Here is a 17,156-nt window from a genome sequence, read left to right as displayed (position 1 = left end):
GCACACAAAAGGTCGGGCTGCAGTGAGGCGATTTGATCTCACGCACATGTCCCGCCTTGGCTCGCTTGTCGAAAAACGCATCGATATAATCGACTTGTTCTTTCGACAACGGTCATTGCCTGGTTGCACAATACTTGGTGCCGGGTTCCAGGTCTAACTCGTGCCCGATGCCCCTATCTGCTGGTAGGCGGCTCGGCACTTCTTCTGGGAACACATCGTGATGTTTCGACAGAACCTCAAAAACGGACTGTCTCTCAAAGCATCCCAGCGTTGAGCAGCGAACCGGTTGTTGGGTTCTTTTTAGGAATGCCAAAGATGTTTGATACCCAAGGCGAGTATGAAAGCTTGATCCATCCGCGTGAAAGGTTCTCATCGACGAACTTCTGTAAAGCCTTTTGTTCAACTCGTGAAAGTCGAAACGGCGGACGATTACTCGGTTGCGCACCGGGTTGCATATTGATTTTAAGCTCAACCGACCGATGAGGAGGCAAAAAATTTGGTAACTTTTCCGGAAATACATCTTTACAGGAATCGAGTAAAGCCTTATAACATTTTTTCCTGAGGTTTCCTAGATTCCGATATTTGATGAATTTTGACACGATAGACTTCTTCGTATTGTGATGTCTTCAATTTTCTTGAAAAGTCGGCAGAGGAAATAATGACCGGTTCAAAAACCTCATCTTGTGGCATGTCACCTCTTTTGAAAGAAACTTGACGAGTGCGCCAATTTATGATTGGCTCGTGCGCAGTAAACTAAGGCTTACCCAGAATTACATCATGGAAATTGCTCATTGGCCACTCAATGACCGGAACGTCAGAAAATTGATTACCATCAAAGGAGATTTTTGCACTCCTTTCTTCACCTTCGTTCTATTGGTATTAGTGCCGTCGAAACGAGTGACTTGAATTGCCACTTCGGACGTGACGCGTTGCAGCAACCCCGGCTTCACCACAGTGCATGTGGCGCTAGAATCGAGCATTATATCAACAGCAACATCGTCAAGATGACCCTTTTTGACGATCAAATCTTTTTCCATGAAGGAAGCAAAGTCAGCTTCACTTAGTGTGGTGATAACTTCATAACAGGGCTTCCGGTGTCCAATGGATTTAATGCCATCCTAACTGTTGTCGATAAGTTTTCCAAACGAACGAAGTACGCAGCAGTGCACGTTAAGGACGATGCATGCACAACAGCAAAAGTATTTTTCGATGCTGTAGTTCGACACCATGGTCTTCCAGAAGTTATCATCAGTGACCGAGATAGCAAGTTCACGTCCATGTTTTAGAAGTCTTTGATGACGATCATAGGTGTTCGTCTGAGTATGACAACCGCTCATCGGGCTCAAGCCGATGGACAGACCGAGAGCTAGAACCTTGTGGTAGAGGACGCACTCAGATGCATGGTATCTTACTATGGCACTGACTGGACCGAACACTTGGGATGCATAGAGTATGCACACTCTACACTGGTTAGTGCATCCACTGGATACTCTCCCTTTGAAATAGGTGCGAGATGAAAGGAACGCTCTAAGTAATCCGTTTTTTCGTTGATTATCATGTTTCCAACGTGCGCAGGTTTCACAGGCTTTGACATATACCTTGACGTATTTCTGCAACGATTTCCAGTAATACCACTGAGCCACTCGCAAGTATGTTCTGTGATTGACCGGATGAGCAGCTATTGCCGAATAGTCCCCGTTAAGCACACTTGGTGTACTTAAGGGGATGGTCAAATACTAAATTGAATAATTAGACCCAGCACTCGGGTCTGGTGCACATTTGTGACCAACCCTTGTCTATGTGATGCACATGGGTGCATTCACATCAGAAGGGATGACGCCTAGCGTCATCCGTTACGCGAGGTATCTAGAAAGCTACGCTCGCAATACATGTAAAGTGTTATCTATAGAGGTGACATTTTTATTGGTAAAAATAGGTATTTATATTAAAAACGATTAAATATAAATCAGTCTGAAAACTACTTCCTACTTGATAAGTGCGCACGCGGAGCCGGATTACCGCTCCCGTGACGACACTTAATCAAAGTACTTAGTGCATTGGGTGAGGTCGCTAACGCGCCCACCACAACTACCTCACTGCACGCAAGAGAAGCAGGTTAAACCGCTTCCTCGCTGTGCTAGGGTCTTTGTCTAAGTAGAGCGTGGCCGCATTACGACGTGCCCGCCTACACCAGATGATATCGTTTAAGGCCATTGGAACTGTTGAGTAGATAACTGTGGAGTAGAGGACAAAATCCGAAGTGATATTTATTGAGTTAAATTTGTCTAACACTTTTCTGCTCCACTCATTTTCTTACCCTCATTGATTCGTCCAAGCAGGTTGGTAATTACGCTAAGTAAAAACAGTTCTTACAAATGATAACCTAAAAATAAAGATGGCAGGGGACGTGACTTCGGGGGAGCGAAGCCCTGGTGAACCCTAAACACCAAATACCAGTTTTCAACTTTACCATTGTCGGAATTGAACTCGCGCCAAGATGGTAGAACGTTAACCCCCACGTCTTAACCACTTGAGCAAATTACATTAGTCCCAAACCATGTTACCTTCAATTATTAGCGGTGCAATACCAACACTCCCACTCACCGCTAATGCATGGCAACCTTTTTCTTGATACCACTCTTCTCGCATAGAAACTTGAGCGTCTTCGTTCCAAGCGCTTTCGTCAATAAGTCGGCCAATTGGTTCTTGGTGTCCACGTAGTCGACTTGAACCTTTCCGTTCTCCACGTTCTCGCGTGTGAAGTGGTGCTTGATATCAATATGCTTCGTCCTTGAGTTGTAGCCAGCGTTTTTGGCCAACGCGATCGCTCCTTGGTTGTCCTCCCATATCTGCGTAGCATTCCTTTGCTCGTACCTCATGTCCTTAAGCATTGCACGCAACCATAGCACCTCCTGCACACACAAACTCAGCGCCATGTACTCCGCCTCAGCAGAGCTTAGTGCAACAGTCCTCTGAACTTGGACTTAAATACTACCGGGGCGTTCCCCATTATGACCATGATGCCTGACACGGAACGCCTGTTGTCGATGTTCGTTCCCCAGTCAGCGTCTGAGTATGCTTCAACCGTGACCGTTCCCATACCACCTTCATACAGAATACCATGCTCGCGAGTCGTCTTCAGGTATCGAAGCACGCGAATTGCAGCCTTCCAATGCAGCAACCCCGGATTTTCCAAAAATCTTGATAGCTGTGTCACCACGAAAGCGACATCCGGGCGCGTACACGTCGTGATATAAAGAAGACACCCGATGAGAGAGCGGTAAGGTCTCGACCGCATCTCAGCACGCTCTGAATCCGTTCAAGGTGATTGTTCCTTTGACAGCTTCAAACCCGATGCGCATGGATTGTCCACAGACTTGGCATTCTCCTGGCCGAACCGTTTTGCAACGTCGTCAATGTACCGTGTCTGCTTGATCATAAGCGTACGTGCCCTTAGGTCATGATCGATCTCCATCCCTAAAATAAATTTTGCTTCACCGAGCTCCTTCATCTTGGAGGCGGCTTTAACAGCATTCTTAATTTTTACTTCACGAATTTCATCGCTCGTCTTGGCTGCGATAATCATGTCGTCGACGTACAGTCACACGTACACGAAGCCGTTTTTAGAATGCTTGACATATACGCACTGGTCTGCTCCACAGCTCTTAAAACCGTTTTTCAGGAATACATGGTGAATGGTCTTGTTCCACGCGCTTGCTGCCTGCTTCAAACCGTATATAGCCTTGTTCAGTAGACACACTTGGCCATCAGCGTTCTTGATACCGTTTGGGATCTCCATGTAGACCCGGTCCATAAGTTTACTATTCAGGAACGCTGTATCCGCGTCTAACTGTTCCATGACGTACTGCAACGCCACACACACCGCTAGAACCACGCGAATTGAGTTCATATTCGCCACCGGCGAATACGTCTCAAAGAAGTCCACACCGTACTTTTGCTTGAAACCCTTCGCTACCAAGCGTGCCTTGTAGCGAATCACGCGACCATTTTCGTCACGCTTCTTGGCGAACACCCAGCGACAGCCGATGGTACGCGTAGACGCTCCGCGCGGTACCAGTCTCCATGTAGCGTTTTGTTGGTGAGAACATAACTCTGCTTCCATTGCTTTTCGCCACTCATCAGATTCGTGGCTGGATATTGCCTCCGCGTACGTCGTTGGCACGTCCACGGCGTCATCAATGTTTGCCACATACGCCATAACAGCTTCCGCGATGAGTCCGTCTTCAGCGATACGAGCACGCTTTGGAGACGGCGGACCGTCACTACCTTCCGACTGAAGATGTTCATCATAACTTGACTCGTTTTGTAGCAGAAGTACCGGCTCACGAATTCGTCGTGATCGTTCCGCTTCCGGGTGAAAAACCAGTCGTTCTTCTTGGTACGCTTGCGGCTGAGAGCGGTATGGTGCAATCTCACGGCCGATAAGCTCTGGACTGTTCGGCAATGGCGGTATCATTACAATGCTCTGCTCCTCTTCTGCCTCGTTCATCTCAGCATCCGGAACGGATTCCTCAATGCCCTCCATCGGCTCATCTGAAATCGGTACTTGTTCCATTCGCGTCGGAACCGCTCTATCGTCAGCATCCTTGGTCGCGTGTATGACCGTCGTGTGAGGTTGCGACGAGGGTGACTCATATATTCCTCCCACTTCACGCTCGTCTAGCTTCACCGAGCGTGACACCTTGACCTTTGAAGCATCCAGGTCATAAACACGATACCCCTTTGTGCTTTCAGCGTATCCAAGAAACATACATCTGAAGCTCTTGGGCTCGAGTTTCGTACGCTTCGCGTCGTTGACGTGAGCGTACCCCTCGGATCCGAACACTCGCAAGTGTTCCATTTGTGGCTTCACCTTGAAACCAACCTCGTACGGCGTCATATCCGAGCGCTCTGTGTTCGTGGAACGGTTGACCAAGTACACAGCCGTACTTACAGATTCCGCCCACCACTCCGTAGATACACCTTTGTAGTGCAGCATGCTGCGTGCCTTCTCCATAATAGTACGGTTCATGCGTTCCGCAACACCGTTCTGCTGTGGGCTGTACGGTACGGTACGCTGATGCATAATTCCATTCCGTCTGCACAATTCCGCAACCGACTTATTCACGAACTCTGTTCCATTGTCTGAGCGCAGACACTTCAAGCGTTCTCCCCATTGATTTTCGTAGAATGCCTTGAACTCCTTTATCTTGTTGGCCACCTCACTCTTCTGTTTTAGAAAATATACGGCGACGTATCTTGAAAAATCATCCACGAAAGTCAGAATGTACCTCGCACCACCCTTTGATAGCGTTCTCATTGGACCCATCACATCAGTGTGTACGAGTTCAAGCACACGCGAAGTCTTCGTCACCGATCGTGACGGGAAAGATTCAATTGTATGCTTCCCTTTCGAGCAACCACCACACAATGTCTTGGTTGTACGGTTTACGGTTGGTATACCGTTTGTAGCCCGCTGTGTCTTCGCCATAGCGCTCTCACTGCAGTGTCCCATGCGAGCGTGCCATAGCTCCCACTGACTGTCAGTCCCGGCATACTCCACAAAACAAGCCTGTTCCTGCTCGCACTCTAAGATTATGCAACTACAAAAAAATGGGATGAGTTATTTGCGAGAGTTATTTGAAGCATAATTATGTTTTGGTGCATAGTATATATTAAAATACCTGTACCAGCTGCTGGTACAGAAGTGGGTGTCGCTATACCGACGGCCTTTTAAACTAATGGTTTTTTAAACTCAATATTCGACGATCCACTTGTTACGGATGGCGTCGAATGAGCCCGTGATCCTGCATCAATAGTCTTAAAACGCATATTGAGTAATAATAGCATTGTATTTGTTGCAGATGATGTACAGACATACCGCCAAAGCAGCATCAATTGTTCGTCCCGTAAAGAACCTAGGGTTAAAAGCTTTAATTCATCCACGCTGTGGCCATGTTGAACGTATTAAGACTCGATATGACTTAAAACTTAGCGGTCGTACCGTTTTGAAAACATATCCTCCAGGCAAATCTTGTTCAGCAGCGACTGAGCCGCATAGTGGCTTACAATTCTTGTTGATACGAGGAAGCGCTCAAATTGCGACTCCTCTTCCAGCAGGAATGAACGCTCATACCACACGCGGGGCAAAATGCGATGCTTTCTAAGTGCGACGTCGGCACATTCATCGATAATCGCTCGCACAAGATAGCCGACTTCTTCGCACGAAAAGCTGTCAGCGTATGATGAGATCAACGTCAGGCAAATTTATTATATAAGCAATTTATACCTTGTAAAAACTTGTATTTTTATCCGAAATTGCACCAGGGCAGAAAAAAGTAAAGTCATCATAGTTTCTGCCTCCGCTAAAGGAGAGGTCCTTGTTATAGCTATGACAAAAAGTTAGTACATGTGACTGGCGACGTTGTTTCATTGTGTCATTTACCTATTATCAGACTGCACTTTTCAAATTGGTTTTGCGTGCGAGCGAGGCTGTAAATGAAATTCCGCATCTTGCCCTCAGCTTCTCATGCAGAATTTAATTTAGAATGATAGAAAGAAAGAAATGCTTTACTATAGTGCTTACCCTCAAATATGTCTTCTGTCAGCACACATATGGAGTTGCCTTCATCCACCAAAATGTCAATTGGAAGGGGAAGTTCCCGTTCAATAAAGAATACTTGATGTTCAGTGCAGAGCTCATCTATGATTTCGTCCTACAAAAAAGGTCCGTAAGGAAAATGATACACCCCAATATCAAGATGCTGCTACCTGATTCAAAAACTTAATTGAACATATGACACGAACTGGCATCTTTTCTTGTTCTGTAGGTAATACTTTCTGTTTTTTTGGTGGTGGCAAAATTGTAAAATCTTTCTCAACTTCATTTGTGACAGATGCAAATTTAACCGATGAATCCGAAGGCATCGAGCTTTCACCAATTGCTTGCAGAAAAGAGAGAAGATCTTTCCAATTTGACGACCCCAGTACAAGTTTGTACTTGGCACTAGAGACAATTTTAGCTAAAATGGCTCGCATCAAAGCCTTGTTTTGATCTGTCGCCATCTTTTGACTGATCAACACTATCCTGCATCAACAAAGTCGTCGATCAGTAAGATTTGAAGACTATAGGCAGATGCATACCGTAGCGTATGTAGCCAACAAGCTTGACGAAGGCTTACGCAAGCCTCAACTATCTCGACGCTAGGATAGCCTGAGGGATTAGTGTACATCTTTTTGACGATTTGAAATTGATTGTAAATTATAGCTTCAAGCATCTCCAAATTGATGCAATTGAAGACGCTCTGAAATGAGGTTCCGTCCACTTGAATCATTTTTTTCCGCATTAAATCCCATAATGCTGGTCGTGCAATTCGCCCAAGAAATTGTTCGTAGCTGAAAGAACCGTCTAAATCGTCCGAGGCCGCCTCGTCTCTTAGAAAGACGCTAGAGACGCTTCCAGATCTCGGAGACTTACTCCAGTCGCACTGCAAAAAACTACTACTCATTAAATAGTCGGTGCTTAAAGGGTTATCCTCAGCGATAATCTTTAGCTTTACTGTAGTTGCTGATGGCTGGTCAATATTTGAATTCGCGATTTTGCAATCACTACAAATCTGAGTTCTCTGAGATGGCGGGGATTTTGTATGTGGCACTGACACCTTCTCGTTTCTCGGCGCTGTAATTTCGTGCTGTGAGCTGCGAGATACTGGCGATGGTGGCTGCAACAGCGTTGTTGGCAATTCCTCTGCAATTAAATCTGCCAGTTTCTCCTTTGTGACTTCAAGATTCCAAACGCTTGGCATATTTATTGAAGCCTGAGTTAACGAAATATCTGATTGCTGAAGACTGCGCAAATATCGTGTTGCATGAAAAACAATTTTGGAAGGAGCTTCATTGATTCTAGCATCGTCACGTCGCACCAAACCAATCGGGAGCAAAAGTTGCTGCAGCTCCTCTTCATTTGACGACCGAAAAATACTGAAATCGTCTAATTGCCAAACAGTGTCAAACACATTGGGGACGACAACATTATTGTGGAGAGTATTGGCTAGAACCATTTTCTTAAAGATCCTGCTTGACTCTTTGAAAAGTGAGTTTTCACCCATTTGAAGCTCCTCACACCAGTCCCACTGCATCCGTCGAGGCTCAGACAGCATCAGACACCTTCGTTCAGGATTTTCGGCTTTTTGTACCTTTTCGTCCAAGATTACCACGTTAAAATCCTCTCGAGTCGGGTCCACAGAAAGCCACGTTATCGGCTTCTTCGAGTGCCAGTTCAACTTGTCCTCTTTAGACTGTAGCACCTCGATGGCTTCTCGAAGACATTTCTCCCCGCTTCGCTCAATGGCTGTAAACCCGATTGAAGGACCACTGGAGACGTTTGGAAGATCCAGCTCAGATAAGAGATAGACCTGCTCTCTCTGCTTATCAGACTCTTCTTGCGGCCCGCCAGACAATTGTCCCGCTGTACCCACGCCAATCTCGATTTCGATTGGTGCACATATTGTTGCGTCATCTTCAAAGTCATGTTCGACGTCCTTCAGCTTTCGTATTCTACTACTCTCCCGTATCTTTATGCCTCGAGATTGGTCTTCAATGGGCTCGAAATACTCAATCTTAGACTGGAGTTTTTCACTCGTGTATCCATCCCCCGTAACTTCGGTAACCATGTGAGTTTTGTCTATAATTGAAGATATATTCATTTCGTCAGCTGTAATGCGCGCTCGTTGTAGTACTTGCTTATTTTTACATCTGCAAATCTCTCCAGATGTTGCACAATTCCCACCGCCGACGATCTTTCTTGTTGTTAAGTGGAGCTCGGTGCAGGCCGTGTCGGTTAATGCCTAAGCATGATTGTATTAGCTTGTAAGGAAAGTGAAGGCCACAGCAACAGGCTGCAACGCACCTTTTATACTATCAGGGTTGACTTTGGACGCGGCATGTTGCAGAATGTGTGTCGCTCATGTTGAAGCTAAGACACACAAATGTACGTACCAGCACAAATTTTATATTTGTTACTACAGAATGCACAAAAACCCAATTTGTCTATGGACGTGACAGAGAGCGTAATGTTGCTTGGTTCCGATCTGGGCTTCGGCATGAACGCGCTTGTGGGCAGTCTTGTAGGTCTTCACATGGTGGCGCTGGTATACATATTACTTCAAGTTCTTTAATCTATACGTTTCGAATCTGACATGTTCTTTGAGTAGATCTACTGGCTTGTAAAGGTGATGCAACAGAGCTCGAAGCCTGCCAAGCGAATGTCAATTAAGAAATGCCAATGAGCGATGGATTTAAGTAAAGCAGTATCGTAGCAAAACTCGACCTTATCGCTAGCTGAGATTTAGTTTATGCGCGGTTCCTGATAATATTGTTCCTTACGATATCTTCTCGTCTTGTTTTGTTGTTCTGCCATGACGTTCTTAGTACTATTAGCATAACTCTACGGATGGCTATGCATCTTCATCTCTTGTATAGCTTGGAAGCGACCAGTGTAATATCCTGACTGGTACCACGCCAGAAGAACGTTCGCTAAGCCATCATTTGACTGAGCTGAGCTGGACGACGTCGAGGCAGAAGTACGAGGCGCATTTGGGAAGGGGGCCGGCATCACCGGAACAGGCGGTGGTGGTGATAAATATGCCGATTGCACTGAACAAGCCGGTGTATGCAAGCATGACCGGAAAAGTTGCTGATTCGATGAGGAAGGATATGCAGCCTGAAATTGAGCTTGAAAGTCTGCGTAAGCTTGAGCGTACGCAGCCTGGTACGCATCTCCCGAATTCTCCTGCTGCGCCTTCCGACTACACGGTACTGGATTTGACCCCGCTGCAAATCCTGAGAGCGATGCCGCATTCGCCTGCCCATGCCTTTCTTGCATAATTGCGGATGGTTTTGAAGGATTTCCAGACTTGGNNNTTTCTCTTCAAAATTTCTATCTTTTTCGGTCGATGCATTTCTTGATACTTTCTCGGCGTCTGTGGGCGTCACGACCTTGTGCTTTCTAAAAACGTATCCGACAGCGTGACCACAAAATTTTTCACATGAAGGATGGAATGCTTACAAACCCGCCATATGGTTTTGCATGTGTGGAATCACGTGTACGCTGGTCCATCAATGCCTCCTCGAAGGCCTACGAAAGCACAGCGCATGAGACAAAATGCGACTTTGTGCAGCCTCAATCTATACAGTACCCGCACGATAGCCATGTCGTCCCATGGATCTTCATAATCATTCTCGCTGTTTGCCTATAATTTATGAAAATAATTTTATTAGTCAGCCGCCATGCCTGCAAGCAATCAGTTTCTTGCTTACCGTTAATTCCATTTTGCTGTGTGCGCAAATCTCGATATTTAGCGTTTATTTAACGAGGCGAGATCTTTTTTTACTTTTTGGTTGGCTGAAAGGATCTAATAACGAAGTAACAGTGGTGATGATTTTTGAGTAGCTCGCGAGAGACTTTTAATGCTTGCACGTAAATTTAAAAAATATTGCAGTAGATAAGCGACATCGCAGTTTTGCCTGATAGAACCCTTTTCATTGCAGCTCGAATTTTATCGTCCAAATTTTTATTAGAAATATTTATCTTAGCTCGTGCCTGTCGCCATTGTTGCGGAGCGTCGATGTTATTTTATTCCCTCTTAGCTCAGTCTTCGATAGTGTTCGTTCAAGCATGAGTTTAGGTCAGCTGCATTCTCATCTACAATCGAACACTTGCGTAAGCTTTGTAAGAATAAATCGTCACTCAGATTTCATCCGAAGAAGTTAGGAGCGGATTTGACACCTTACATTCACGCACGTGAGAAGAGATCCAACGAAAGTACGGCGGAATCGCACTATTTCAAGACAGGAATATGTACTGCGTCCATTTAATTGGTGTTGTGACCGATTAAATGCACCGAAAAATTATCGATGCTTCTTAGGTTTAGGGGCTAGTAAGACATGGTTGATTTTCTGAACTCAGTCGCGTCATTTTATTCCGAGCTCTCACTTATGTGGCCCGCTGGCCGGAGCTGTTCTTACGCAGCGGTGCTGATGGCTGCCTTGGCAGGCCAAGATCAAGCTTCCGACTTAACGATCAACGTTGAGTGCGAAACGAAAGATGCGATCCTTAGGCTGAATGAATCGACTACGTCGTATCAGTGCTCAAACAATGACAACTGGGTCCCACAGCCGATAAATGCAGGTGTTACCACAGTTAACGTGATGGCGGATAAACTGACACTGGAGCTGCAGACCTCCTCAGTGGCTGCACTGTGGGTACCATGTTGATTTATTAGGACTTTCCGTCGATATACTAACTTCTTTACTGCAGAAACTTTTTTGCTGCGACTGGGGCCCCTTCACTGGCCTTATCAAACATAGATTTACTAAATTTTGAAAACTTTGGCAATCTTAAAAGCCTGTAAAGATTCCGTTTAAAGAAGGCTGAATTGCTTGCGAAAATATTATGCTTACACTGCCAATTTTTACGACTTATAGGACATTTCGGGGCGTGGTGTTTGAGCCGATAAGTGTCAATTTGATACTGCCTAACAGCACAACCGACTTGTATGGAATTTTATTCTACAGAATTTTGCAAGTTGAATTTGTAACGTATATTATTGTTGTGTAGGCATATAATTGACTCCGCGCTGTCGGATCTCTCATTGCCAGATTACTCGGACGTATTGACAAACATGTGAGTGTCTTTTGTGTTGACTAAAAAGCCATGATTGACTTGCGTCTCTGTCTCAAGTGAGTTGAGCAACACGTTGATTGACAAATTTCCAAAGTTTCTTTATGAACGCAAGCTGAATCCGAATATGGGCATGTGAGTCGGTCTTTCCTAATCTCTGTGATCTTATCGAATAAAATAATATGCTTGGTGTTGTCCGCTGTAGTGACGTAAATTTATCGACGATTACCACCACTACAACACTCACTGCCCCAGAGTCTAGCAATTTGGACGCGAATGCGAAGGCATTTTCAACACAGGCTTGGGCAATACAGCTAAGAATGTCTTGTCCGACTCAAGCTTTGTATCAATCAATTAGTGCTATGCAAGAGAATGGTAGTACGGTGATATTATGTGCTTTACAGAGAACTTCAGCGAGTGATGGCATATTGTCGACGCCACAACCGGCTGATAGCAATGGTTTCGGCAGCGCTAATTTAGGGAATAGCAGCAGCGATGTTGCCACTGGTACTTCAATCGCGATTATGTTGGTAATTCTCGCCATCGCCGTGGCATTGGCCTTAATTATTCTTCGGACATACTATAAGCACAAATGCGCTGGTACAAATGCTCAAAATAATGATACGACAGCAACACTTATGAGCAAGGGCGAAGTGGACACCGGAAAGGGATCATTTATTTCAAATGATGACTTGCTGCGTAACTTTCGGCTCCCTCAAAGTGATGTTTCCACTGTGAAGTCTTGGGGCTCAGGGCGACTTTGGTTATGTGAGTATCGCGGAAAGAAAGTGATGGTCAAGCGCGTCGAATCCGAGGTGACCGACTCTTATGTGACGAAGGCTCTGATAGTTGAGGCGCGTACACTTTCGACAATTTCGCACCCCAACATCACAAATCTTCTAGGAGTCACATGGTTGGCTGGCACAGATTTTGCAGTGGTAACTGAGTTTATGGCCAAAGGCGATTTGAAGACCGTCCTCACCAGCGCAGAAGTGGACTTGGATATCTCTGCCAAACTAAGCATGTGCTTCGATGTTGCTTCGGCCCTTGCCTATTTGCACGAAACAGAACGAATTTTAAGTGTAAAGCAGCTATCGAGCAGGAAGGTCTTAATTAACGAGGCCTTAGATTGCAAACTCAGCCTCTTTGAATGCGTTCCTAGCACAGATAATAGTAGAGGGCCAATTACCTATGGCTTGGATAAGATCGTGTGGCTACCCCCGGAGATTATTACGCGATCATCCCCAATGGACGCGCGTAAACACAATATTTACGCGTTTGGCGTCTTGGCCAGCGAAATTTTGACGCGGACTGCACCATACAAGTCGCTGATTGATAAATTGGGCAATACTATGTCGGACATCGAGCTTGTATCGCGAGTTCGTCGCCAGGATCCGCTTAGACCTCATGAAAACCGGCAGGAATTTAGCTCGGCACCTGCAATTGTGCGTCAACTAATCGAGCAGTGCCTCTCGTATGCACCTATGAGCCGACCCACAGCCAGGGATCTTGTGAAAGTTTTGTCGTTTGCAAAGAATGAGGTAACAACGATCAGCTTGTGAGATGTGGGAGTTATTAAGGTTGGTGTATAGATGAATGTGATGAATCTAGCTATTGCAGAGATACTTATGGACTCGTTCGACTTGTGGGTCATTAAGTGCTGACATGACCAAGCCGGTTTGCTTGAAGCGGATGTAAAATATCTTTAGTGCAACAGTGATATTCTAGTTAAATGTTCAACAACGGCTTATCAGAATAATGAAAAGGAATCGTCTACAGGGTTTTTGCTCAGCTGTGGATATAAATGCAAATGTATTATCAAAATTATTTATAACGTTGTAGAAATTCTTTAAACGACATTTTCGTGGAACGTCTACCATGACGCATTAAAAAGACTGGTTTATGTATAAGATAAGTGCGTATTTTAAGTGTTTACACCAGATGCTGTCATCATTTCTTAGCAAACCTTCAGAACAGTTTGCATAACTGTTAATCATCAAAAGCCAGCACCCTTGCCTGATAAAATGTTTACGTTTCGCGACGTAAACATTTTATCAGGCAAGGATGCTGGCTTTTAAGCCTCGCCACGTGAGCGCCTGCGGAATGCTGTTGCATTAAGCGCGGGTCTTAATATGCCAAGACGGAGGATTGTCCCATTTGATGAAATCTGTCACGCAATTTAAAGTATTAACTATCACAGTTTTCGTTATTTCATTGGACTGATCGTGGAATAATATTTGCATAAAAGAAGAAATGTATTTTGAATGTAAACGCAGCTTCTAATCTTTCTTCGGCAAATACCCTTCATGCGCAATAGGTGGAGGGAACGACAGCACCACCTTATTTCCGTTCAGCGTCTGTCGAAGTAATAAATTAGCGGCGCGATGCACATCGAATTTTCCACCTTTGACGCGAAAGCCACGGAGTTGTGCAAAAGACTCGCATAATGTGTAGGGGCACCACTCTTCGTCATCTTCATCCACAGGTTTAAGCTTGTACACCTCATGAAGATGCGGCACACAGTTTTCGGCAATAAATCGCACAGCGCTAAATGGCTCGCGCGTTTGAGCGATTGGAAAACTTCCGAATAGAATTTGAAGCAACACTGGCACTTTAAACCGCGGAAACACTACGCCGGGACAGTCGCAAACGAGAATGCGCGAAAAGACGCTATCACAGCGCTCCAGCATCTCCACGTGGTCAAAATAATGGGTCTGCATGTGCTTAGTATGGCCAGGAGTGGCTGACACACTCACAAGCTTGCGACCGAATAGGCTATTGAGCAGCGAACTCTTGCCAACGTTTGGCTCGCCCACAAATCCTATTGTAAGAACCTTTTCGGATGGGTCTTCTTTTATAAAATCGTCGTTTTGGCTGTGGTGGTCGGAATCGACACGAAAATTACCAATTGTACGCATTAAGCTTTGATTGCTCTCGTCTACATTTTCTCGGCTGTACGCTAGGACAGGGATATCCTGTCCGTAACGTTTCTGTAAGTAGCTTGTCCATTCTTTGACACGCTCCACCGCCACCAAGTCAGTCTTAGTAAGAACTAGCACTACGTGCTTCCAAGGTATTTTTTTTCGAATATAAGTCATCAGTTGATCGCTTATGTGAAGTAACGGACAGCGAGCGTCAGCAAGATGCACAAGCACAGATGAACGCTCGACTACGCGCCACAGCTGCCGCCATACCTCTAAATTCCTCTCAAATAAATTAAGCTGCGCTTCATCTTCTCTTTCGGCCATCTCTCTGTCGAGATACTCCATCCACTCTTTAAACGCCCGATCATCAACTTTATTCAGCTCTTCGAGAGTCATGTCTCGCGACCATTCCGGCTTTGTCAAGATATGCGGCTGATTGGCTGGATCTTGGATGCCTAGAGCATAAACAGACTGCGAATCGCCTCGGTCTTCTGCATATACAAGCTTACGCGTCGCGTCCCTCTTACGGGTGTCGATAACGCTTTTACTTTCCTTTTGAAAAATTGTACGCAGGTCACCACGTCCAGATGATACCTACGTCATACGAACGATCAATGCACACTTAAATTTACCACACACAACGGTAATGCTTCTCCAGAGTTGCTTTAAACTTCGCACTTACCAGTGGTGGTGCAGGCAAAGCCTCTAACTCTGTATCATGACCATCGTCGTCACTGAACTTTTGCGCATCGCGCTTCTTAGCTCGCTTGTCAAGAAGCTACAGACTAAATGCTGTCAAAGCATTGCAGTGTTACTAGAGATAAGGCAAAAACTTACCTGCTGCTTCTTAGCCTTTCCACTAAATTGCTTCTTCCTTGGAGTCATCTTTTTGCGATTAAGCACTCCTTAGCGAGTTTTTATAAACTTTTATATACAGATCTGACATTGTTGTGTCCTGCACACTACTGTCTCATTTCTTGACATGGCTACAGCTTGTTGACTTATTAAAGCTTTTTGCGGAGAATTGTGCTCGCATTAGCATTTATGGCCGGCACAAAGGTACATTCGCGCATTTCACGTTCATACCGCATTCGTTGGAGCCGCGCGTTACGCTTGCGCAAGTAGTCAGGGTCGTACAGACGACTAGAAACGTTGACGACATCAGTCTTGGCCGACGCCATTGATGCCTGAGAACCTGAGCCGATTGAGTCTCGAGACGATATCGATCCACGCCGATTTATAAGCGGCGTAAATGTGCAGTCAAAATTGTTCCGGCCAGCGCGCATGTCCCTTAGCTTTTCCTCACGATTTTTGTAGAAATCTGGTTGATACAGCCGCGAGAACACGGCACCACCGTCCGTGCGGATGCTTGTACGTGACTTCTGCGAACCACAAACTGAGCCGGTGATGTTGGGTGCCCTAGGCGTAGGTAGCAACGAAATGTTCGCGCGAGTAAGTGCCGCTACACGCGTGGGGCGTGGGACTTTTCGAAATTCAGCAGGTGTCAAGGTTTCTCGACGCTTTGGGGAAGGCGTTTTGAGGACCGAGTTATTAATCTTACCCCTTGCTATGGCTCCAATGATCTTGTTAGGCGATATTTTGCATATATTGGTAGAATTCTTATGGCCCGAGCAAATTCCGCGTCTCGACAATTTTTCAGATACTCCGCAGTTCGTGTAGGAATTTTGTCGAAATTGCGACACCGTGTTCTCGACGAATGAGGATGCGTCGTCATTGCCGGAAATGGAGGAGTCGTCACCAAGGAGGTGCTGAAGTCGAGTCACCTCCTCCTTGAGGTCGTATACCGTCGGCGGCTTACTAATTTCATCTACTTCCAATCCGTCTGCCATATTGAGCTTGCGACACACTGCAGGCAGGACTATAGAAGCAGCTTCTACTGAAGTCAACATTGATCTCAACAATGTGGCAGCTTCTCCACTGTTAGTGTCGTGATTTGTGCTTTACGCGAAAAACAAGCTGGCCAATCGAAATCGTCCGTAAGCAGACTGAAGAACATCATTTGTATACTTCTATATATATGTCTCTAAAATCCTATTTTAAATAATGCTGGGAAAAAACGGAAAAAAAGCGTCATAAATTACCATCATATTTGCTTTACTTTATTTTGTGCAGTGAAAGATCGAGGGGAACGTACAGCAAAGCAGTCAAATTAGCATGTCGACACGCTTCTTTACGTCTGCATTGTAGCTCACAGAGTTAAGGGAGATCAGCTTGGGAATAAGCCAATCATGTAGAGATATCAACTGAGGGGACTTCACCAAAAAACTGAGGAGAAAGAGTAGCAACGGCATGATGGGTACATCTGGGTAGGCACAGGCAGGCACCCATCAAAATTAAATAAAAACTTGCGAGCATGGTGACCGTCCGTCGTTTACCTTCATCAAGGAATAAACGAACATTAATGTTATAAAACTAAAAGCCAAGAACAGCATCAAAGTCACAATTTGGTGGCATGCGTTCGCTCAAATACTTGTACTACTACTATTGCAATGGCTAAGCTTAGGATATGTTAAGCATTAAGAAATGTTTCG

The 17,156-nt window shown here is 45.3% G+C and overlaps 5 protein-coding genes across 5 annotated transcripts; 3 read left to right on the top strand and 2 right to left on the bottom strand.

The window, feature by feature from the left end:
- Positions 1-5,821: 5,821 nt before the first annotated feature.
- Positions 5,822-8,944, bottom strand: CCR75_002322 (uncharacterized protein; the record flags this gene model as incomplete). Its single annotated transcript, XM_067960419.1, has 8 exons — positions 5,822-5,918; positions 6,005-6,232; positions 6,290-6,389; positions 6,446-6,523; positions 6,587-6,716; positions 6,772-7,087; positions 7,144-8,846; positions 8,918-8,944. The coding sequence occupies 8 exons, from the start codon at positions 8,942-8,944 to the stop codon at positions 5,822-5,824; spliced, it is 2,679 nt and encodes an 892-aa protein (XP_067823150.1).
- On the top strand, positions 8,853-9,885 carry CCR75_002321 (uncharacterized protein; the record flags this gene model as incomplete). Its single annotated transcript, XM_067960418.1, has 3 exons — positions 8,853-8,954; positions 9,027-9,149; positions 9,481-9,885. The coding sequence occupies 3 exons, from the start codon at positions 8,853-8,855 to the stop codon at positions 9,883-9,885; spliced, it is 630 nt and encodes a 209-aa protein (XP_067823149.1).
- A 161-nt stretch (positions 9,886-10,046) lies between these two features.
- CCR75_002320 (uncharacterized protein) lies at positions 10,047-10,256 on the top strand (the record flags this gene model as incomplete). Its single annotated transcript, XM_067960417.1, has 1 exon — positions 10,047-10,256. The coding sequence occupies one exon, from the start codon at positions 10,047-10,049 to the stop codon at positions 10,254-10,256; it is 210 nt and encodes a 69-aa protein (XP_067823148.1).
- A 688-nt stretch (positions 10,257-10,944) lies between these two features.
- Positions 10,945-13,422, top strand: CCR75_002319 (uncharacterized protein; the record flags this gene model as incomplete). Its single annotated transcript, XM_067960416.1, has 6 exons — positions 10,945-11,258; positions 11,318-11,407; positions 11,485-11,553; positions 11,618-11,683; positions 11,741-11,815; positions 11,886-13,422. 6 exons carry the CDS (start codon positions 10,945-10,947, stop codon positions 13,240-13,242), a joined length of 1,971 nt encoding a protein of 656 aa, XP_067822719.1. The 3' UTR covers positions 13,243-13,422.
- Positions 13,423-13,959: 537 nt separating this feature from the next.
- CCR75_002318 (uncharacterized protein) lies at positions 13,960-16,667 on the bottom strand (the record flags this gene model as incomplete). Its single annotated transcript, XM_067960415.1, has 3 exons — positions 15,442-16,667; positions 15,287-15,382; positions 13,960-15,198 (listed from the first exon to the last, which is right to left on the bottom strand). Exons 1-3 carry the CDS (start codon positions 15,487-15,489, stop codon positions 13,960-13,962), a joined length of 1,383 nt encoding a protein of 460 aa, XP_067822720.1. The 5' UTR covers positions 15,490-16,667.
- Positions 16,668-17,156: the final 489 nt, after the last annotated feature.

Source organism: Bremia lactucae, linkage group LG1, assembly GCF_004359215.1.
Source record: "Bremia lactucae strain SF5 linkage group LG1, whole genome shotgun sequence".
NCBI classification, from domain to species: Eukaryota; Oomycota; class Peronosporomycetes; order Peronosporales; family Peronosporaceae; genus Bremia; species Bremia lactucae.
The sequence above is the reverse complement of the archived record's forward strand: the minus strand, read 5'-3'. Positions and strand labels throughout refer to the sequence as shown.